General features: G+C 42.1%; 5 protein-coding genes across 7 annotated transcripts; 3 read left to right on the plus strand and 2 right to left on the minus strand.

Moving 5' to 3' along the window:
* The first annotated feature begins 984 nt into the window (after window positions 1-984).
* On the plus strand, window positions 985-4,962 carry LOC125986232 (endophilin-B1). Its single transcript, XM_049749803.2, has 9 exons — window positions 985-1,203; window positions 1,542-1,683; window positions 1,967-2,095; window positions 2,180-2,313; window positions 2,464-2,556; window positions 3,067-3,156; window positions 3,444-3,544; window positions 3,616-3,847; window positions 3,924-4,962. The coding sequence occupies exons 1-9, from the start codon at window positions 1,141-1,143 to the stop codon at window positions 4,029-4,031; spliced, it is 1,092 nt and encodes a 363-aa protein (XP_049605760.1). The 5' UTR covers window positions 985-1,140; the 3' UTR covers window positions 4,032-4,962.
* Window positions 4,785-9,850, minus strand: nrros (negative regulator of reactive oxygen species). Its single transcript, XM_049749782.2, has 3 exons — window positions 9,514-9,850; window positions 8,819-8,933; window positions 4,785-8,704 (listed from the first exon to the last, which is right to left on the minus strand). The coding sequence occupies exons 2-3, from the start codon at window positions 8,918-8,920 to the stop codon at window positions 6,782-6,784; spliced, it is 2,025 nt and encodes a 674-aa protein (XP_049605739.1). The 5' UTR covers window positions 8,921-8,933; window positions 9,514-9,850; the 3' UTR covers window positions 4,785-6,781.
* A 929-nt stretch (window positions 9,851-10,779) lies between these two features.
* ngdn (neuroguidin, EIF4E binding protein) lies at window positions 10,780-13,107 on the minus strand. The gene is made up of 11 exons (XM_049749805.1): window positions 13,029-13,107; window positions 12,713-12,772; window positions 12,445-12,516; window positions 12,173-12,310; window positions 12,012-12,096; window positions 11,888-11,940; window positions 11,703-11,811; window positions 11,439-11,613; window positions 11,214-11,367; window positions 11,073-11,139; window positions 10,780-10,943 (listed from the first exon to the last, which is right to left on the minus strand). The coding sequence occupies exons 1-11, from the start codon at window positions 13,047-13,049 to the stop codon at window positions 10,924-10,926; spliced, it is 954 nt and encodes a 317-aa protein (XP_049605762.1). The 5' UTR covers window positions 13,050-13,107; the 3' UTR covers window positions 10,780-10,923.
* Window positions 13,108-13,304: 197 nt separating this feature from the next.
* cebp1 (CCAAT/enhancer binding protein (C/EBP) 1) lies at window positions 13,305-15,168 on the plus strand. 3 transcript variants are annotated; one of them, XM_049749365.2, is made up of 3 exons: window positions 13,305-13,485; window positions 14,044-14,295; window positions 14,360-15,168. In XM_049749365.2, exons 1-3 carry the CDS (start codon window positions 13,483-13,485, stop codon window positions 14,666-14,668), a joined length of 564 nt encoding a protein of 187 aa, XP_049605322.1. In that variant the 5' UTR covers window positions 13,305-13,482; the 3' UTR covers window positions 14,669-15,168. The 3 variants fall into 3 exon arrangements, with proteins under 3 accessions (XP_049605322.1, XP_049605321.1, XP_049605320.1); XM_049749364.2 differs by having other exon boundaries at window positions 13,306-13,485; window positions 14,011-14,295; XM_049749363.2 differs by having other exon boundaries at window positions 13,307-13,485; window positions 14,008-14,295.
* A 2,084-nt stretch (window positions 15,169-17,252) lies between these two features.
* slc22a17 (solute carrier family 22 member 17) lies at window positions 17,253-22,940 on the plus strand. Its single transcript, XM_049748670.2, has 10 exons — window positions 17,253-17,766; window positions 18,226-18,741; window positions 19,154-19,257; window positions 19,324-19,478; window positions 19,555-19,720; window positions 20,153-20,277; window positions 20,408-20,513; window positions 20,585-20,808; window positions 21,187-21,298; window positions 21,539-22,940. Exons 2-10 carry the CDS (start codon window positions 18,268-18,270, stop codon window positions 21,813-21,815), a joined length of 1,743 nt encoding a protein of 580 aa, XP_049604627.1. The 5' UTR covers window positions 17,253-17,766; window positions 18,226-18,267; the 3' UTR covers window positions 21,816-22,940.
* Window positions 22,941-23,290: the final 350 nt, after the last annotated feature.

The following is a 23,290-nucleotide window of genomic DNA, read 5'->3' on the forward strand; positions in this document are numbered from 1 at the left end:
CCTACACAGCGGGTCGTCGTGCACGTCTGGCATAATTATATCCAGACCTGAAGAGTTGTTGTTTTGTTTCCCCCCCAATCTGCCAAAATCCAATTCCACAAGGGAGCTTTTTTTAAAACAAATTGGTTGTCAAGTAAATTGCAAACTGATTGACAATATTTTTGTAAGTTCAAAAACGATCCCATGTATTAAATTTGGCATTGACAAGGTGCAGAGAGGCTTAGTTATGACACCACTTGTGAACGTTGTCACGATTGTAAATTTTGGAGTCGAGCCTTGACAGCAAAAACACACCCACGTTCACTGACATGAGACAGATGAGCCTCCTCCTACTCGTCCCAAGTGACTCCACCACCTGGAGTTAATATACAAGTCATTAAAATACTGTTATATGTGTACTCTTAGTGGCAGCATATAATATTTTGTATTGGGGGAAAAAAGCCATTGATGGCTGATAATTGAGAGGTCAAAAGTTCATGGCCATGTAGTGATAATGATTGATGTATGGACAGCACTGTCTGGATGGAGCTCTCTCTGTACTTGCAGTTTTCTTCCTCTCATAGCATGTTAGGGATTTATAAAGATTCAAAATCGTCCATAAAGTTAAAGCTGAATGGTTGTCTGTCATGTTGCCAGGCAACCAGTTCATGGTGGATGGAGAGATCTATATGGATTGTGTGGATGTGATATATAAACCACAGTTGTAGTACTAATTGTAATTGCAGGGAATGGGGCCTTCCCGATTTTTTGTTTTTAAATTGACAATTACTTTAGGTTGTGTTATGTGTGTGCATGGAGCTGATTATCTGATTTAAAAAATGTTTTTTCCCCCAAACGGTTTACTTTGAGACCAAAGCACAAAAAAACAACAAAGTTTTCAAAGCTTAGTGTGTGCAACAAAAGATCGTAATGATATGACCCCCAAAACGTGACGTCACCAAAAGCCCGCATGCGCAGTATAGATCAAGTTGCTTTTGATGGCGAGGGAATTCTCTTGCTGTACTATCATCTTTGTTACATTCAACAGCTGGGTGGAACTCCGGACAAAACTTGCTTCAGTGACGTTTTGCAAAGAGATGGAAATCGGACTGCTTTGAAAGAAGCCTCCCGTACTATCAAGATTCACTTATTAAAATTGTCATGGATTTTAATGTTAAACGTCTCGCTGCAGATGCGGGTACCTTTCTGAGCCGTGCTGTGCAAGTAAGTTTTAAACGTTTTTGCTAGTGGAAGTTATTGCTAATTAGCTGCTAGCTTACCCTCCCAGATACCTTTCAAAATTTCACAACTTCGCCACTGGCTATGTTGTCTAAATCAATATTTATTAAACATGGAGATGTTTGTAACTACCACGTAATGTCAACTGCAGTAGGTAATGTTTGTGTGCCAATTAGTTTAACCAACCATCAAAACAGGCCTCTATTAAGATATTGCTCTTCATTAGCTGGACGCATGACGTTGGATTTTGTCCATCTGATAACATGAGATGTTCCATCCCCAAAAGTATGCTTACAAATATTTGTGTTTGGTTCTTTTGAAAGTTCACAGAGGAGAAGTTTGGTCAGGCTGAGAAGACAGAGTTGGATGCCCATTTGGAGAATCTTTTGGTAAGAGCTGAGGCCACCAAGCAATGGACAGAGAAGATTATGAAGCAGACGGAAGTCTTATTACAGCCCAACCCAAGTAAAAACATACTTTATTATAATTAAATATTATATTTGTGTCATGTGCATGTTAGCCCATGATGGAGGACTTGTACAGTATGTGGAATTTTACGTTTGCCAGGACATAAGATCGCCAAGATGTTGGATGAGATCAACTGGATTTGTATTTTTGTTTTCCAGAAGGTGTATTTCCCAAATGTGTGTCACGTTGTTTGAAGCTTTCTTGTGCACACTGTGTTCTATTTGACAGTCCTTACTGTTGTCTCATGACTTTGTAATTGAGTTTCCCTTGTAATTTCCAGATGCCCGACTTGAGGAATTTGTGTATGAGAAATTGGAAAAAAAGGTCCCGACGCGACTCAACAATCATGAACTGTTGGGCCAGTCTATGATTGACTCCGGAAATGAATTTGGTCCTGGCACTGCTTATGGTGACTATCATCTATGTTTTTGTACCACATACATTCTATGCCCTCTATTATCCAATATTTTGTTTGTGTTGCTCACTATTGTAGGAAATGCTTTGATCAAATGCGGCGAGACCCAGAAACAGATTGGCGGCGCTGAGCGAGAATTGATTCAAAGTTCTGCCATCAATTTCCTGACCCCATTCAGGAACTTTCTAGAGGGGGACTTCAAAACAATCCTGGTGATTTCTCATTTGATGTCATTCACACAATGCTCGTGGTTGTATAACAGTTGGCCTGTAATCAGTAAACTATACCTGACGAAATGTTTGAAACCTTTTTAGTAGAAAAAAAACAGTACCTGGAAATCGAGTGTGTTTATTTGTTTCCAGAAAGAACGAAAGCTGCTGCAGGTCAAGCGCTTGGATCTGGATGCGGCCAAAACAAGACTCAAGAAAGCCCGCATGGCTGATGCTCGAGCTGCGGTATGTATGTGATCCTAAATAATCGCTTATCATCTATCTGTTCTTTACATCTTGGGTGTCACAGTTATTTCAATGTTGAAAATGTTTCTTCCCTAAAAATATGAGGCAATGTCCTCTTGAACGTAGTTGTAAGGCCGTATGAAGTCACATGACTGTGTGTAAATAAAACCTCAGATCCTAATTCCAAAGTTTTGTTAATATTGTGTTGTGTGGCATTCAAAGTCGAACTTTTGTCACGTCAAAACAAAGGCACGTCGTCTTAAGTGTGATCCGTAGTTCCACGGCAGCTGTAGCTCTAACTTGTGTCACTGTTTTTAAATTGCAAAGCAGCAGATGTGAGCAGAGGAAGTGACAGCGGTAAGTGGAATGTTGGAGCTATGTTTGACCTTAGCAAACAAAAAAATCATCCAGACATACATGCACACAGCAAAAGCATCGAATCCCCAAGTCACTCATCTCGTGTGTCTATGGTGGAGTTGATCTAAAAAAAAAAAAATTTCTCTCCCACAGGCAGAACAGGAGTTGAGAATGACTCAGAGTGAATTTGACCGTCAGGCTGAGATCACCCGACTGCTGCTAGAAGGCGTCAGCAGCACCCATGTGTGTATTTCCAGTTCGCCCCAACACAGCACGTCATCTCAATCACACGACACATTTAGAAAAAATCATCTTGTGCACCAAATTTTTCTAATACTTTTCCTGCCTGACAGTTGGCAAAGTGCAAACGTGATCTAATTACTGCTAATGCCCTTTAATTGCACTCAAAGGCTTGTTGCATTAGCCAAGTTATCATGCTAGCATCAAAGCAGCTGAAATAATGAGGCTAGAAAAACATGATTTGAAGGCGAAGCGGGTAACTTAACACATTTTTTCTTGTGCGGGATCAGGCACACCACCTACGCTGCTTGAATGATTTGGTGGAGGCTCAGACGATATACTACGCGCAGTGTTACCAGTATATGGTGGATCTGCAAAAGCAGCTGGGAAGGTAAAAGAATCGTTGGGAACAATCGAGCGGCGTTTCCGCGTCTCACTCTTGTTTCTCCTCTCCGCTGCTAGCTTCCCTTCAACCTTCTCCAATAACAACCAGTCGTCAGTTACGGAAGGGGCCAACATCTCTGTGCCCACCATACCGGTGTCGGCCTCCCTGCCCACCTCTTCCAGCCGCGGCGGCTCTACCGCCTCGGGCGGATTCAGCGAATTGCGCAGCTCCAGCGGCAGCCGCAAAGCCAGAGTCCTTTACGACTACGACGCGGCCAGCAGCAGTGAGCTTTCCCTGCTGGCTGATGAGGTAAGACAGCTATCTTGAATTTGAAGGTTTTTTTTGGGTGACAAGCACTTGACATGGCTCCCGTGTGTGTTGTCAGGTTATCGTAGTCAGCAGCGTGCCAGGCATGGATTCAGACTGGCTGATGGGAGAGCGAGGCAGCCAGAAGGGCAAAGTGCCAATTACCTACCTGGAGCTACTTAACTGAGTCTTCGGATATGAGCTTATGCTGCCATGTCAAGTTACTTCCACAGTATATATTAAAAAAAAAAAAAAAAAAATGTCCGGCACTCTTAGTCAGGATACTTGAACTCAAAAGCTGGAATCAAATGCAAGTGGAAGGAGGGGGGGAATGGAGCTGATGTTTTAGTATCCAACTGCCTTACATTTCAAAAAAAAGTTGCCTTTCTTCCATGCCTTTTGTTTTTTATGTTATCCAAACAGCAGTATGTTCCCAGAACATCTCCCAAAGTGTTTTTTTGTTTTTTTGTTTACATAATATGAATATCTCAGAAATGTGTACACATCTCAGATTGTTGCCGCGAAGTACATATTTTGCAATCTACTTCACGGTGGCATTACGGATAACCTAAATCAGAATAGGTTTAATCATAATGAATATTGTACATGTGTATGATGTCGTAGTGGGAAAGTTTTAACATCATTTGTGAGCAATTTTAAGTGCCAGATGAAATTAGTAGCAACTAAATCCCAAATGTAGTATTTAAAACAAAAGATTTATTAACTTTTATTAAGACATCTATTTTGTCTTGCATTAATTGCAACACTGTTGAGATGGACAAGTTGTTCAATTTTTTTTTTTTAACATATTTATTGCGAATTGGAAAACTTAATCGTCACATCTCAGTAGGAAATTGTCAACCCAAGGCTACTTTATAAGTTTTTTATTGCTGCATGCATTGTTGGCAAATGATTTGATTTTATTCATATGATGCGCTGAATAATATATCTTTGATATTATCTAATCTGATGTGCGGCATGGCTAACACATCAGGATCCTACCCCAACCCGAATTGCATCTCAGTATCAAAATGGTGCCTTAATTATTGTGTGAAACCCATGCTATTTGCTTGATAACATTTGGAAAGTGGAAACATTAATAAAAGATCAAATACAAACTTGTTACAAGAATTATTGACGTTTTGTAATGAACAGTGACGTGTGCAGATTGTGCCACCAGGTGGCAGTGTTCTACTGTGCCTTATATCATGCAATTGAACTAACCTAACAATTATTACACTAATAGAAGACATTGCGATTATAATTATTACTAGAATTTTTACTGATTTTCCTGTTGAAAGTCCACAGCAATTATCTTTAATATTTATTTGTAAACTATGTCATTTAAAAAAAAAAGTCCAGTTTGAATTTGTGGTTTACACCAGTGGTCCCCAACCACTGGGCCGCGGACCGGTCCGTGGGTCATTTGGTACCAGGCCGCACAGAAAAAGAATAGTTTTTTTTTTTTTATCGACGATTAATTCAGATCAAGACGCTCGTCCCACTCACGTAGCAAAAATAAGTACAAATTTTAAAAAAAATTTGGGATTCTTTCCCAATTACATCCGTCACTGCACCTGTGTCTCTTGACACAGGTGAATCCAGGTAAAGACGCTCGTCCCGGTCACATGACATGTTACACCGGTCGAACCCTTAAGCTAGCAAAAAATGAGTAAGAAAAAGAGATGTTTGGAAAGCTTCTTTGGAAAGAGAAAAAGGCCCAAGAGGAGACAGAAGAAGAAGAGGCTACAACTTCCAAGAAAAAGAAAGATGGATTAAAATCAAGGCAGAATATCCCGATATCGCCTCAAAAGCACAAACCCTGCTTCTCTTTCTAACAACCGGATTTTCTGCGGTGACAGCGACCAAAACAGCAGATACTTAATGGTGAGTTTTATTTTTATGTGGTTTGTATTTGTTTTAATGCCAGTTCATCATATTGATAGATATAATAAGTTATTTATTGCTATATTTATATAAAGGCCAACCCCTGAAAATATGATCTGACATGTCCGTGGCGCAAAAAAAGTTTGGGCACTGCTGGTTGACACAATCTCCCACGATCTACTAATGTAGACTCAGCAACTTCACATTAAGCGCTTCCTCTTTCTACAAATAAGTGTTTTTGAATGTGATAAATACTTGTGCTTTGTATTTCTGCTCTTGTTGAGGAAACATCAGTCATTTATAATTACCAGTTTGCTGAATAATTATTTTATATCTAATGAGCAAAAATAATTAAATGTCTACTTGCCCCATTTAAAAAAATATATATATATATTAATTATGCAAGACTTCTCTCTAGTTTCGATTTATACTTGTTCAACCGCCGTGACCTTTGAGCATCACCACAGCGGTATTCTGGTTACCTTCTGGTTAGGCCTCATGCATTCTGCTATAACGGCAGATATCAGCAACTTGCCCGCTCCTCAATAATTCATACACACTGTCGAGAACATCTTTTTTTTTTAAAGTTTGTAGATGCATAGTTTCTGAGAGTTAGTAGGATAGCGAGCACGAGGATCAGCATTCAAAAGTGCCCCTCATTGGCCCTCCATCGGATAGGAAGGAAACCCTCCTCTTTGAGATACGGAACTGGGCAGTGTGCTGTACACTTGCGCAAAACAGGAAATTTGTTGTTTCCTTTGCTGCTTATAACAACAGCTTGCACCACACCACTTGTGTGTGTGCGTGTTCCTCACACATGAAGCGCACGTTCACACACAAAGCTAGGCGGCACGGCCGCAGTTTTACATTTTGTGGTTTTAAACCACACGCTAACGGTGCATGCAGTGGGAAATAAAATATTTTTTATAATCGTTGAAATTTTATTGCCAATCCTAATCAGAGCACCACAGGATAAAATGATCATTGATATAGCATGTCAATAATCCGCCAGGTTGTCCATCAAATGTTAATGCTGGACTGAAAGGTAAATCAGTAAGACGTAGGCTTTAAATATTTTTTTTTGATTGATTTTTGGATCACTTTGGGCTGGAGTGTGAGAAACACAATAACAACAATGCCCACTAAAGAAATACAAATGGACCCAAAAAGCAGGATGTACCAAAAAAAAGGTTCCCCGCTTTCGTCACGGCACAAAAATAAGCGGTAATGCCGAATGCTGTGTGTTTGGAAGAGATCCGCGCATTCGATGTCCGACTGGCCGACCACGTGGACGGTCTTTGTTGTCGTGAAAGTCCTGAACCATTCGCTTTGGCAGCAGTTGAATGGATTCCCCGTCAGGAAAACGGTGTGAAGTTTCAAAGCTAACGCGTCGGCCTGATCCGAGGGAATCGTCGACAACTTATTGTCTCTCAAATCGAGCTGTCTTAAGTCAAGACTCGAGACTGAAGCCGGAAGATGCTTGAGGGAGTTGCATGAAATATTCAGAGACTTCAGATTTAAAAAATCTGCAAAGTCCAATTCCCCAAAGTGTGTGTTCCCCAAACCTAAGTGCTGTAATGTTCTGCTTAGACTTTTGATAGACTGCTGGCCTCTTAGTCCAGGGTTGTCGGAAAGTTCTAAATGCGTGAGAGCGAGTCCAGAGAATGCAGATGGTGGAATTCTTTCAAGATGGCTTCCCTTGAGGAAAAGCTGCCTCAAGGACTTAGTGGTGTTCCAGGCTACACTTGCCTCACGGAGACATTTCCCTATGTTGCTGTAACTGAGGTCCATTGACCGAACACCCGGTAAATCGAACACTCGTCTCGAGGATGAGCAGTCGAGATCGTTCCGGCTGAGGTTAAGATAAGTCAAGTTGCTAAGCGTCCTCAGCGTAACATCATCCGCTGCAATCTCTTTCAGTCCGTTGTCGCTAACGTCCAACTCCAACAAGCTAGCAGAGAATCGCTCAGATGTTAGATTCAAGCTTTCCAGACAGTTGCTGGGTATCCGCAGTCTGGACAGGGATGGCATTTTACGGATGAATCCCCGTGGGAAGTACTGCAACCTATTTCCTCGTAGATCTAAAAGCTCCACCGAGGAGACGTCGCCGTGAAGGCTGTCGTTCCATAGCTTAGCCGTGACGGTGCTGGTGTTCCTCCCCAGGTTGTGGAAATCGACGGTGGAGGTTAAGTTTGGGAATGTGACCTTGTCCGCTAGGTGCTCATAAAAACTCACAACGTTGTGGGACAGGTGGAGATTGCGTAAGCGGCTCATCTCGGGTAAGAACGGAAAGAAGAGCAGCATGTTATCGGATAGATCGAGCGTCTCGATTTGAAAAGTGACGTTCGCGTCCGGCCTGGTGATGAACCATTCGATGAAGTTGTGGCTGGCGTTTAGAACCACCAACTGGCTCATGTGGAAGTCCGTCAGGCAAGGTAGATAATTGAAGGCCAAGTTGAGCCGTTGCAATCTGGGGGTTCCGTCAAAGGCGTTGTCGATCTCAAACAGGAGGTTCCTCTGCAGGTCCAACTCTCTCACCTGGCGAAGATCTCCGAACGACGTCTCATCCAGACGTCGTAAGAGATTCCCCGAAAGATTTAAGTACTCCAGCGACGTCAGATTTTGAAGAAGGACGGCGGCCATTTCTTCATCTAACCTATTCTCGGATAGATCTAAAATTTTGAGCCCGGGCAGCGTCTTTAAAGCATTGCTAGTTTGCGTGTAGCTAACATACAGATGATTCATTGCCAAATTCAGATTTTTTAACAATTTGGTGGATTGAAAAGTTTTTGGATGCAATCCTTCCATCTGGTTGCAGGCTAAACTGAGGGTAGTGAGCGAGGGATACTGAAGAGAGTCGTCCTGTAGTGTCTTGAGAAGATTGTGATTGAGCTGAAGTTCTTCGGTGCTTCTTGGTAGTCCCGCCGGTACCGACGTGAGGTTGGAGTTGTTGCAGAGAGCCGTTCGTTGCGTCTTCACACACGGAGAGAAAACACACTCGGTTATTAAATTAATTAATTTTGACCTCCTGTAACCACAAAAAAAAAAAAAACGGAATACTACAGTAGTATGAATGGGAGAACTTACCAGCTTACACTGACTGTGTTGTGGATGACTTGAGGCTGGTGCGAGGATGATCCACATGGGTAGCAGTAAGCAGATGATGGCCGACGTGCCGTGAACTGACATTTTAACATCCTCACTGTTCACAAGACAAAGAGGCTTTTTACTGAAAGGCAGAGTCCTCCCTTCTTGTAAGTTTGATTTCCAAGGAGCATTTTTTTTTTTACACCTTTTTTGATTTGACGTGTATTAACTAACAAGTTTGATTTTTTTTTAGCCTGATAACTAATCTAAAGCCAAAAGTGAGTCAACTCTCACGTTATACTCAATTTAATAACGCATGACACAATAGTCTATAATAAAATTTTTGTCATGATGATTAATTACTAATTACATTCAATTTACATATATAAGTCTGACACTTAATATTTTTTTAAATAAATATTTCTAACATTTATTTCTTTTTTGTGCAATAATAAATGCATAAATAAAATATAAATAGTAAATAAATAAATAAAATAAATTAAATAAATAAATACACAAATAAATTAAATAAAAATAAATACATGAATAAATAAAAACTTGCAATAATAAATAGTGAGATCAGCAATGTGCATTGCGCCAATAGATAAACATTAAAAACAATCCTTCCGATTGCTTCTCAGACAGCCCCAGTTAGCTTTCCAATCCCAAAAAAGTGCATAATGCATGAAACTTACAGAGGTGGTAAGGCGTGGATCCCCCGAGCCACCGATGCCTGCACCCGTGACCATATCGCTGCTTCTCTCTCGGCCGTCGTGCGTGTTCTTCATGTGCCGTCCTCTGACAGAAACATTGTCACCTCGCTTTTACTATTCGCGGAAGCATGCAACGGAAACCAGGTCACATGGACAAGCTGTAATCAGAGAGAGGTTCTCAAGCTCAAAGGGGCCACAGGAAGGCAAATTCTTCTTAACTTTTCTTCTTTCTCTTCACCATGCAGAGCCTTGCTGTTATATCTCTTATTAGAATTTCTCTCGGGAGTGCAGCTGCTACGACAAAGCCTGGCAGAGCGCACTTTTTTAACTTGGCCCCTTGTGATCAGAAGTGGAGAGGAAACCAGTCAGTACACACCCTTCCTGCTCGGTTTGAGGCCTGCTGCTACAATATCGAGTAGTTAGTCTCGTATTTTATCTATGGAATAGTTTTGGCAATCAGAGAGTTAATTGCATTATTAAAGAGGAAGCAAAAGAAGTTTGTTTACGAGAATACGTTGAATTCTGGTCGGCATTGTGATTGATATTGTTTGTGGAATGTGAATTAGGCAGCAACATTTTTATCCATCTCAGGGGTCGGCCATTTTTCCACTGGTCACAGCCAATCAGGGCTCACCAATTTTATGTAGCTGATTAGTGATGGATAAACTGGGTAGATTTTGCATGTTTGATTCATATTCCACAAACGATGTTTCAACTAGTTGGCCTGCAGAGGGCTGCATTTCAACCCAAATTATTTATCCTTGGTATCCACCCAATAGCGAAAATAGGGAACAAGGAATAAGGAAGTGAAGCGGCTCGCTGGGCCATAGGTCATGAGTGTGGCAACAACAATCTTGTTGCACGTGATTTAATGTGGCGAATTAATGTATCTTTGGCTAAAAGGTATCTGAAAACAAGTACTTCTTTTTTAAATGTTCTACGGTATGATCAAAAGTACCACAATTAAATGTCGTGAATCAATTGAGTCATGAATTAAATTTGGAAGTAAATAAATTTAATAGTTAGGCTTTGTTTACTTGGAATAAAATGTTTATAATAAAGCTTTTATTAAGAAGGGAAAAAAAAGATGATATATAGTAGTATGGCTTTTTTTTTCAGTCTTATGTGATCTGTGAGGATCTTATGACCAAGGGTAGCTTGACAATAATGACTTATTTAATGTATTTAAATTGTGTTGATTTTTTAAAAGCCATTCAATGGCTTTCCACAGTTCAAATTACAGGACAATTTTGAAATGAGCATTTATTTAATGGCATGACATTTAATATGTAACAATTGTTGATTGTCACAACAATGGTCATTTCAGCTGAAGAAGGGACTCCATATATTTCAGCTATTTATATTTCATCAAAATGACAGCTCCACTCTGGTCTATCTGCGCTTCTTGAAGGCTGTAGAGAAACAAATGCGTTATCAGAAAAGTGCTTTTTCTACATTTCTTCCATTAATGGGAAGACTTTCCAATTGAACTGATTTGCACCGTGTATTGCAGCAAAGTAATTAGACTGGCTGGTCCTCACCTTTTCTTTTCGTTTTCTTCTTCATGACCTGCTTCTTCTTTTTCTTGGGCTGAGGGTTATCAGCATCCTGAAGCAGTAAGCATACAGCCATAATTATTTTTAGATGTTGGGTTCTCAGGAAAGAATTAAATTGGTGCTTACCTGGCCGCCTTCACCGCCTGTCAGCGCTGTAATGTCCCCAAAGTGCGTGATGCCACCCAGCTGACCAGACATGGACATAAGGCTTCGCTTTTTGCCGTTTCTATCTCGGCTTGGCACGTTCAGTCGAACCATCATGGATTCCTCAAAATCTTTCCTGCACATAGAAAATGAGAGTTAGTGATGACGTCCCGTAAAACAAACCGCACGTTGACTGAATTAACACACCTGTGTAGTTCCTCGCGGCTTTCTCGCTCATTCTGGAAGTCCTGTTTTTCACGGATCTCCTCGGGCGCGTCGCTGTACTGCTGCCGCAGCTCCTGGATCACAGAACTTCTCAACGCAATACGCCGCTGACGCTCCATCTGAGCCTTCTTTTTGTCTGCTTCTGTCATGTCGCCATCTAGTGGGTAAAGAATGAAGTTTTTGTAGTACTGTTAAGGCTAGAATAAACAGGAATGTGGGCGGGATTATTAAAAAAAAAATCATTACCATAATACACAGCCGCAATCTTGGGTGGAATGTATTTCTTGTCAGCGGAGTGGGCCACTTTCTTCTCTGATACCTGGCCCTCTTCATCTTCATCCTCAGACTCACTCAGCTGTTACAAAAAATAACATAACGTTAACAAATAGGCATTTTGAATAGGAAAAAAAAAAAAATCCAGGTACGCGTACTTTGCTGATGAGGTTCTCCGGGTTAGGACGAAGATGCAGCGGGTCATTTTCAGCTGAAACCACAAACCTCAGGTTTCATTCACTGTCATACCAATAAGAGTATTCAACTTTAATGACAACTTACCCAAACTACCAGTGACAGCTGTGCGCACCAGTTTATCAATTTGGTACTTGAGTTTGTGATCAAGAGGTCGCATCTTCTCCAGGACCTAAAACAAAGAGAATCGTTTAGTACAATTAATAATACACCGTTACGAGAGTAGTTATTGGCAGTAAACATCTTACCGTCCTGACTGTTACAAGTCGGGTTAAGGCTTCACTTTCTTTTATTTTTCCACCTTCTGTCTTGATGCTGACCAGGTGAGTGAGGTCTTGAAGATAGAAGAGCATCAGATGATAGCGAAGATCCAGAAATGACAAACCCTGACCCAAAGGAAGATAAGACACAGAAAGTCAGGGCAAAACTAGGCATTAAACTTTAAGAACATTAATTCAACCATTTATAAATAAATAAAAATATTGTGATGATTGAATTTAAATTTCTATTCTGCACAAACCTTTGTTGTCTGAAGCGCCCCATCTTTAACTTTGTTGCTCAGCTCTTGAACATGGCTGGTAACCGCTGCCACCTAGAGGAATGTTTTGGTCATAATAACAACACATTAAATAAGTTGTATTCATCAATATTGTGTGTCAACAGTGAATGAAACTAAATAAACCCTGAACGAATTAGTAAAGAATCTTTGATTTGCTATAATGCTTAGCATACATTTATAATGATAATTATTTTCTATTATACAAGATCGTAACACACGACGAATTTACCTGCTCTGTGAGGCTATTCAGCAGGTTTACAGTCTCGGGCAAATCATTATCAATCACGTCCTGCAAGAAAATTAAATGGTTATATTACAAACAAGGGTGAAAAGTCGTCAAAATGCATAAGTTGTGAAAATGGCCAAATGTGTGTGTGTGTAGCTAACTGGCTAGCCATCGTCATTTTGACATGCATTTCCTCATTTTGATTTTACGCGTCAAGTAAATCCTCATCGGCTACTTTAAATCACAATTATGAATGTGACAGACACACAAAAATGTAAACAAATAAAAAGTAAAATAAAGCTAGCACAGGCTCACTCACGTTGTCAACGGTGGAAGCCATTTTGGCCTTGCTAAAAAATACGGAAGTCGCAGTGGGACAAAATATGTGTAAACGATTTTTTTCCATCACGCAAGGGAAAAAAACATTAAGCCCTAAACTACTCAAACTACAAAATAAGTAAAAAAAGTGTTTTGAATTAAATAGGTATCAAATATAATTTATTGCCAGGAAACTCATGTGGACATTTTTTTTATACTAGTGTCCTTTGTGAACCAATATTTAACATCATACTCTGTGTGTATGTGCGTGTTGGTGTGTGAGAGAGTGACAGGGTGAGAGAGTGAGAGAGAGATGTGGTATTGGTGTGGAGGGGGCGTGGGGTGCATATTTGGGGAATCGTTTTTTTTTCTCCCCCTCAGACCATTTACCGTCAAACTGTCAACCTGTATGACAACCTGACAGCATTATCTGAGAGTCTGAGGAGAAACTCGTCATGGTAAGTCATATATTTGTTTGGGGAAATGTTGTGCTTAAAAGCTATATATAATTTATATTAAAAAAAAATGTAGCAGCATAAAGTTATTGAATGCATAACAGCAAAAATGTACTTTGCATTATATGTCATCGTTGCATTTAATTTTATAGAGAGTGAAATGTAGGCCATATTTTTTTTTCTTGTAGTAATTAACTTGTAGCTATAAAAACAAAGTACGAAATAGATTTATAATATGCAAAAAATATCATTTTTGTTCTGGTTGTTATGTGATGTTTTTTTCTGCACTAATGTAACAATTTGATTCAATCTAAACCACATTAAAAAAATCAAAGATGCTAATATAGAATATAAAAGGTAAATGCCAATTTTATCCCTGCACAAATATTTGGAACAGTTAGTTCTAAAATATGCACATTGTTGCATAAAACAGAATCAGCTACTCTCTCCATGTAGATTATTTTTTTCTGTATCAAAACATTTGAAATTGTTTTTATTAAACACCAGTATTTTATTAAACCCTAGCAGATGTGTGAATCCAGGGTGTCCTCTGTCATCCAGGAGTGGATGACTCCATATCCGAATCAGGCCCACGTGACATTGAACCCAACATCTTCAAGCCCTGCCGGCTCATCCAATTTGGTTTCAATGGACATGATAACATACAGCCAGTCGCAAGGATTGAGGGGGAGCAATGAGGACCGAATAGACGAGCAGATGATGGGACTGTCGTACCTGCCGTACGCGCCCTCTTGTCTCAGCAGCACTGCAAGTTCTGGGAACCACCATCAGAACCACGGCAATAATTTGCAGGTGAGAGACAAGAAATGATGCACTTGTTATATGATGTGCACTAAACACCAACTGTCCTCCTCAGGAGTTCTCTCCTCCTTTCATCTTACCAACCATGCGTGCTCCGGTGGCCAAGAGGAGCATCAGCAAGGACAGCGCAGAGTATCGGCTGCGACGCGAGAGGAACAACATCGCCGTGCGGAAGAGTCGAGACAAAGCGCGCAGGAGGATCCTGATGACACAGCAGAGGGCCTTGCAGCTGCAAGAGGAGAACCAGAAGCTGCAGATGAAGATCGGGCAGCTCTCACAGGAGCTGGACACTCTCAGACATATCCTGTCCCAGCAGCACCTGCCGGGAAGTGACGAGGGGGCCGCGGGGGTCACCGCCGTCTGAGCAGAGAACAATCAATTGGTTAGGTTCAGTGCTCAACACGCTTATTAGATCACCTGTCATAAGAATGAGAACATGCGGCAGCATCATGAAGTGCTTCAAAAACGATTTTCGGTGGTCTAATAATTTTGTTAAGCACTTGCACAATTCAAGGAGAACCACTACAAGAACTATATCCCAATTGTGCAAAGATACTGATGCTCAGTTTGACTCGAACTGAAAAAAAAAAATGTAATTCACAATCTGCTTATTACTTTGGGGCTAGTAGACTGTATGATCAGGTGTTCCCAATATTTTGGTGCCCTTATCTTATGCGAAAAGGTCAAATCACTTATTTGTGTGATGTCATTCAACCACTGCAGCCTGTTACATCAAAACAGAGCATTATCATAGTTTCTAGTGAGGATAAGTGTTACAGAGAATAAATGGAAGGATGGATATTCATGTTCTGTCTTGAGCTGCGGAGATGTTTGTAAAATAATTAATAAATATGTTTAACGAAAGTATTGTTTTTGCAAAGTCCCATTTTTTATCTATCTCTCTATCTCTATCTCTGTCTATCTGTCTGTCTGTCTCTGTCTCTCTGTCTCTGTCTCTCTGTCTGTCTCTCTCTCTCTCTGTCTCTCTCTGTCTGTCTCTCTCTCTCTCTGTCTGTCTCTCTCTCTCTCTCTCTGTCTGTCTCTCTGTCTGTCTGTCTCTCTCTCTCTCTCTCTGTCTGTCTCTCTGTCTGTCTGTCTCTCTCTCTCTCGCTGTCTGTCTCTCTGTCTGTCTCTCTCTCTCTCTGTCTATCGTCTATCTATCGTCTATCTGTCTATCTATCGTCTCTATCTATCGTCTCTATCTATCGTCTCTATCTATCGTCTCTATCTATCTATCTATCTATCTATCTATCTATCTATCTATCTATCTATCTATCTATCTATCTATCTATCTATCTATCTATCTATCTATCTATCTATCTATCTATCTATCTATCTATCTATCTATCTATCTATCTATCTATCTATCCCATAGATAACGATGTGATGCAAGCGAACGTATTGTCCATCGTTGCGTACATTATGTATTGTATCTTACATCAGGGAACATGGCATCCATCCGCCACATCATTTACCATAAGTCGTCTAGCCACAGAAACGGACGTCATGTCACGGACCGTTGTTCACTAGCGGTTTCCCTTTGTGAGATGGGTAAGATTTCGACACAGCGGAGAATGGAGATGAGGGAGCGTAGAGATAGTATCAGCGTTTGGGGCTGCCAGGGCCTTCCTGTGGCTGTGATGGTCGTGAAGGGACACAGAGATAGGAGACACAAAGGAGGGGGTAGGGGAAGCCAGACTCACATCAAGATATCATTTTGGAAATCTTCAATTCTGATTGGTGCTCATTGAGGATAAGAGAAATGAAGATCATTAAGATTTGACTGTTTTGGACACATCAAATCAGTCATCAAATGGGTTATTGATGATTTTGAATTGCAGTAAAATCACTATTATGTCGCCGCGGCGAAACATGTGAGATTATCCAGTGGCCGTCACATATTGAACACCAAACACTGACTTCTTGTTTGACCTAAACGTGTCTGTTGAAATGTCCCGCAGCATCGTGTGGGGCAATATGTGGTCCTGCGACATCTCCACAGAGTGAGGAAAGACTGTATTTCATCTAATCCCCACCAAATTACCCAACAAGTAGCAAAATATATGAACCCACACCACAACACCACTAAGCATATCCATATCTCTGACAATCCAGTCATTCAGTATTTTCAAATTTCACTGATGTTATATTAGGAATTACATCACAGAGAAAGGACAGATATGTTTTCAAATTTGGAGAGTGCAAAAAGTTAAACATGTCAAAAAAAAATAGTTAAGTTGTCAAATAGATGTATGAAAATATACTCAAGTATGAAAAAATGATTTCTTCTTCATCACTTTGTAAAATTCTGTTTTTGTTGTTATTGTACTGACAGTTTGCTAATATTTCCTAAAACAGCAAATTAAAAAAAAATACAATTGGGCTAATTTTTTTATTTACTTTAACGCAGCAGTTTTTTATTAGTGTGGTTTGCACTTTACTGCTCAGAGGTGTGCAAAAGATAAAAAATTAAACATATTTTGGCACAATTATTAATTGCTTAAAAAATCATTTAGGTGTAAATTATATCCATCAAAGCCAAAAATTGCATAAAAATATGCAACGCAGCAACTTTCTTTTAAATGACAAAAAGAATATCTGCAAATAAAATCTCGCAATCCTTGTGTCTCGTGCTGAAAGGAGAAGTCATTAAATTCTTGTGCCGTGAGTCAAAATCAAGAGTTCAGTTATTGTGCAGTTGAGTGATAATAACTTTGTAGCGCCACCATGTGGCAAAGTAGAGTTTGTACAGCGGAATCAGCCATTTATTTTAGCCATTTAGTATTTGGTACATCCATTTTTGTCTTGTCAATCATATTAAAGAAAAATGCTAACATGAAATAAAATTATCTATCCATCGATCGATCGACCTATCTATCGATTGCTCTGCACTCGATAGTAAATGTCTGGTAGTACCGAGACAGGAGACGTCATCGCCTGTTTGCCGATTGCAGCCGAAGTTTGCCGAAGTCCAAGTCGCCGGCGGAGGCTCCCACAAGCCTTCCCTCAATGCAGTTCTCCACAAGCTCTTTGTCCACGAACGGCTGGATGACGACACGCGTTTGTGTTAGATGTTTCCTTTGACAATTCGTCACATCGGAAGACCGAACTTGAATGGAAATTATTAACGTTTGAAAATACACCGAGAAAATAAGAGGAGGAGCGTCTGGCTGTCGCCCGACAAGCTTCATCACCATTCCAGTCGCTGCCAGTTAGCTGAAACACAACTAGCGTGCCCTTGTACGGGTCAGGGTGTTTATTTGTTTATTTTCTTACCCGAGAGTAATGTCGTTTGATTTTAGATTAATCGTGCACAAAACAGACTGGCGTTAAGGTGCGTTGACAGCCGTGGAAGAACTCTTGAGCAGGCTGTGCTCGCACTCCGCAATGTTCGGGACGTTTGGAAGAGAACGCAGCAAATAAATAACACCATCCTAAAAAAAAAAAAAAAAAAAAAAGAGGGTAAGTCACGATCAGTGCTTCTTTTGATACCACGCGGTCGTCGTGTTTGTTTATGACCACTGTGTTGTATTGGGGGGGGGGGGGGGGGGGGGGGGGGCAGGTGTGTGTCTCAGCTGTGGACTTCCTGCCCCTTTGGCTTACATTCCCTTCACGTTTTCCACCCCTCGTGAAAAAAAACGAAAAAAAAAACAACTCTTATATAACCCAGTGGGATTCCTCTGTGCAGGGAAACACTGGCTGCACCCAAAGTGCATCCATAAGGAAGGTTGCCATGCAATGGTGGAAAGTAACAAAGTGCAATTACTTCTTTACTAGCTGAATAATTGTTGCATTTAGTTGTGAAACAGCAACAAAGTATCGGTAATGTCTTATGATGAATATTAATATTAACATCTGGGATGATGACACAATGTAAGATATTCCCAAGTTATGACATTTGTGTAATTCTCCCCCTCTTAGGTCTTTGCTCCGTCTCTCCATCAAGCACCTCCGCAGTCAATCATGACATCGCCAGACTCCCCAACTCTTGTCTCCCCTTCCCCATGTCCCCCTCCTCCTCCGTCCCTCCCCACATCCCCCGTGCCATCCTCCCCTGCCCCGTCCTCCTCCTCCCTCCCGCTCCCACCCTCGTTGCCCCCCACGGGGGAGGTGATGGTCCTGGCTCTGGGTCGGAAGAAGCAAAGGGTCCTGATTGTTTTATCAATCCTTCCCAATCTCTTCCTGGCCTTCCTGCTCTCCTCCGACCCCCTCATCACCCTCTCCTCGCCACACCACTGCCACCTCCCGGGGCCGTCGCCTTCGCCCGAGATGCTGAACATCTCCTTGCCCTGGGAGAAAGGCTTGCGACCCGGTGAGAGCGGAGAGCTTTCCCAGTGTAAGCAGTACGCCAATGGGAGCCAGTCGGTCGTGGTGGACTGCCAGGCGGGCTGGGACTACAAAGTCACGGAAGGGCTGAAGAACAACATCGTAACTGAGGTATAGGACTCTCCTGTTGTTCACGTTGGCAGGAGTGGACTCTTTACTATTCAAACATTCCGTGACAGCTCATACAGGCAAGGTCACAAAACTGGTCCGGGGAGTTTTTCAACATGTTTGCGAGTCTGCGAATGCTCAACAAGATCCGCTGAGATGATTTGACAAGATTTTATGTGTCTGCACTGGGGCTCCCCATTTAGACTAGGCCTTTTCATTTGCAAGCGTCTTTTCCCGCTGTTTGTGGTTCTCTGCAGATCATTAAAAGTCATTTTGCTCTTGGCAGTTCAGCAGACTGCATCATTAGCTGCTCGGTTGGTAATGAAAATCAGTGGCTCGCTTATATGTGATTAAAGTTTTGATGTTATTCTACTCGACTCGCTCAAGACGAATAATTAGCATGTATTTCATATAGTGGGATCTGGTGTGCGATCGCTATTGGCTGGTTCCAGTGGAGGAGGTGTGCTTCATTTTGGGGGCCCTGACCGGTTGTCTCGGCCTCGGTTTTGCTGCTGACAGGTAACGCAAACACACCCACGTGCACCTATTCACACGCAAGACGACGACAATTTCTTTTCTTCACAGAATCGGCCGCTACAAGACCTTGTTGACGTCGCTGACTCTCTCGGTGGTGTTTGGCGTTTTGGTGTGCGTCTCCCCGTACCCTTCCATTTTCATCGTCATGCGTTTCTGTCTGGCGGCTGCCAACGCCGGGGTCTACCTCATCCTTTACATCTCTCGTAAGTTTCTTCAGAACCCCCAAAAATATCATTTGATGATTTCCCGTTGAGATAATATTTGGATTTTTTTTTTTAGGGCTGGAGTTGTGCGAGCCTTCGCTCAGGTTGATATCTACCGTCCTGGCGGGACTGATGACGGTTTCCGGGGAGCTGCTCCTGCTGGCGGTGGCACTCGGTTGTCAGTCCTGGAGAGGTCTGCTGGGAACCGGTGCCGCCCCGCTAGCGCTCTTCCTCTGCTACGGGTAGGAGAGCGCTTAAATTTGTCACCATCCATTTAGAGTATGGACAAAAGACTTGAGACAACCACTCAGCCTAAAAAAAAGCTTCATTGGGATTGTGCAGGCGGCCGAGCTCCTGATTGGCATTTGATAAAGCGTCTCAATTGCATCCGACAAGCTTTTTTTTTGGGATTGCATCGATCGTAACTCCCTCGCCACACTGAGCTCTTTAGCTCAAGTCAATATGCGTTTAAGCAACTTTGTCAAGGGTGTGTAGTCGCTTCAAACCTCCATTCTTGCTTCCACACTAAATTAAAGTCATAATCACAGATTAACCGCAAACGTGGGGGTTTGGTGGATTATTTTCCACAGTGCAAGGCCTATAAATCACAAATCCACTCGTATGATGCTGGGTAAAGGTCAGCTTTATTTCCGCCTCACTTTGCTCGCCTGCAGCATTCCTGGAGTTTTTCCAGAGTCTCCTCGCTGGCTCCTGCTGTCCGAGCGACATAGCGACATGAACACCTTCGGCGAGAGGAGAAACTCCAGCAGAGATCTGAGGGATGACGAGAGCTTCACAGGTGCGTGCGCAGCGATAGGTTGGCGGGAGATCACATTTTGCTTCTGTTTTAATTCTCATCAGCTGATATTAAAGTGACAGCAGATGATTAAAAATGATTGATTGTTGCGACTCCATCCTGCTGTTTTCAGAGCTGGATTCGGAGCCGACGCCCTCCTCGCTTCCCCACCTTTCCTTCCCTGAGCTTGTCCACAGTAGGAACATCTGGAAGAACATTTGCGTGCTCGGCTTCACCTCGTGAGACATCCGCCGCGGGTTCTTATCGTATTTCCCGGTGAAAGGTTATCACAACTTTTCTCTCCGCTTAGATTCATCTCTCACGGCATCAGCCACTGCTACAGCTCTTTCCGAGGCGACGTCCGAGGCACGGCGCCCGGATTTTATTGGACGTACCTCCTCTCGGTGTGCGCGGGCGGCGCCGCCTGGGTGTTGCTGTGGGTGACTGTGGACAGATGCGGTCGGCGTGGCATCCTTTTACTCTTCATGACGATGACGGGCTTGGCCTCCTTAATCCTACTGGGACTTATGAAGTGTAAGCGGAATCATTTTCTTATATTTTGCCCATGTGAGTGATAGAGATTAATTTGTAACTTTCAATAATCTCACACACATCTTGGGAAAATTATGGACTCCAAACTATTGAATCTTGGAAAAAAAAAATACTGACATTTAAAATCGACTTTCTCTATCGCCCTCTTGTGGCACAAAAGTTGTAGCGCGTAAACAAAGTTAAATATTCACCCTGCAGCGTGTTAATAGTATGATATAATAGCAATCAAGCCGGGCATGCTTGGAGGAAGACACGTGTGTTCTTTCTTCCTAGCACATGCATTTTTATTTCTTTACAAGCAGGTGTTTGGCAACACCGCTCCATTCCTGTTACATAACATCTCCGTCTTTCCACTTTTAGATCTCAGTGAGAACGCCATCACTGTCTTCTCCGTGATGGGCCTCTTCTCATCGCAGGCCACCGCCTCCCTGTGCATTCTCCTCACTGCAGAGATCATGCCCACTGTCATCAGGTAGGAAGACACAAAAGTTGCTTAAATAAATACAAAATGGTAGCAAAGCATTCATTCGACACACGTTTTAGCACCAAGATGCCAGAAGATGGCGCCAAAGTCATAGTTTTATGACCCAAATCCAGTCCCTGTTTATCTGTTCTTGTTTGGCCAGTGAGATTGACTTCTCGTAAAATACGGCGCAACAAATGTCGGTAAGCAAATGTTTGGATTAAAAAAAATGAGGGCGTGTGTTCACAGAGGGACAGGCGTGGGCGTTGTGCTGGCCCTGGGCTGCGTGGGCCGCCTCAGCTCGCCACTCATGGACCTGAGGAACCACTACGGCTACTTCTTGCACCACGTGGTGTATTCCTCTCTAGCCTTGCTGGCCGTGTTGTCCATCCTGCTTCTGCCCGAGAGCAAGAGGAAGTCGCTGCCTCAGACTCTGGCCGACGGGGAACAATACAGGCGTCCCCCGCTGGGCAGGAGGAGGCGGGACAACGTGCCCCTGCTGGCCACGCCCAACCCGGAGACTTAAAAGAAGGAATCGGAGGCGGCGTGGGCAATTCCACTGGAACACGACATTCATTTATGGAGGAAGGAGAGTTGAGAGATAAAAAGGGCTGTAAAGATTTTTAACTTATGGCGATGATCCGCACATTGAAATCTTCCTAACACTATCTTCTTTGTGGTTCAGATTCCTCCCCTCTGCCCCCCCCCCCCCGTGAATGTGTCACGTTTTATTGTTGTAGTCCAAAACTTGTTCTTCATTTAATGTTAGTGAACTGAAACCTCCACCATCTGACTTAGGGGCACAGTTCTCAGACGTATCCTGTTCCAACACTTTTAAACTGTTGTTTGCTGTAAATACTTTTCTTGATTTTTTTTTTTTTTTATTTAAGTCTGTTGGAAAGATGTGCATTTCTATGCAGAGGAGATTGTGCGGCGTAGATTACTTTGATATCACGCCATCAAAGTTTAATTAGACTTGCCCAACTAAACACTAATCAGTATTAGGGATCCAATTCAAAGTGTAACTCTGGCCCGGAGCTGGAGGATCATCATTTTATTTATTACCCTCAAAATAATCTGAGCAATACATTTTTCTATCGATACGTTTTTCTGAATCCCCCCCCTTGGGGATCAATCGATCGAAATGATAGTTTAGGCATGAAGGCAAAAGATGTCGCAACATTCCGATCTGCATGCGTGGAAGCACTTTGAAGGCCTTTTTTTTTTTTTAATGCTTTTGTTTCTCAGAAGCTTACAGTACCTCTAGATGCAAACTCAGTGGAGTAGGAGTTCACACGGTTACTAATTTAAACCGAATGCTGAATGTCTTGTCGATGCTGTAGAAAGGGCCCAATGATGAAGCTTCGCAGGAGCTAATGAAGGGTCCTCGAGCTCCGTGTTTTTCCACCTCTGACTGTTTTCTCGCTCATGTTGAATGTCGTGATTGCAGTCAGAAAAATATTTGCTGGTGGGCTCACTCAATTGCACTGGTGATGCCTAGTTAAAAGGGATTTTTTTTTTCCCTGACTGTTTCTTCACGTTTAAGTACCTCCTCAGCATAATAGTGTGTCTGAAAACACCAATTGTTCAATGACGAACCAAGTTAACTCTGTAACCTGATTTACCGTTCAATAAAACTGGTTCTATCAAACTTCTGCGTCTCATGTTGGATCACAATCAAACCGGAGCACTTATGAAAGACAAAACTTGCCAATTGGTTATTTGTTTGTGGCTTGTTGGCGGAATGCGGAACTACATGTACCAGCCACAATGTTATGCACACCTGCACAGCATTATGAATTGTGCCAAAACTAAAAATACACAGAAAGCTCATGAGACCCACAAAACAAAAAGTGTAAGACGTGGAGAAAGGATAAATCACAACAAGGACCGGAATATTCCACGCTGGTCATAAAACAATGGCTAAGAGGTGAGTGATGTTTTTTAACACAAAGTTGTGGAAAAACTGAAAGTTGGGGAAAAGTTGTGTTACTAAAAAAA

This window comes from Syngnathus scovelli, chromosome 18 (genome assembly GCF_024217435.2).
Source record: "Syngnathus scovelli strain Florida chromosome 18, RoL_Ssco_1.2, whole genome shotgun sequence".
Lineage (NCBI taxonomy): Eukaryota > Metazoa > Chordata > Actinopteri > Syngnathiformes > Syngnathidae > Syngnathus > Syngnathus scovelli.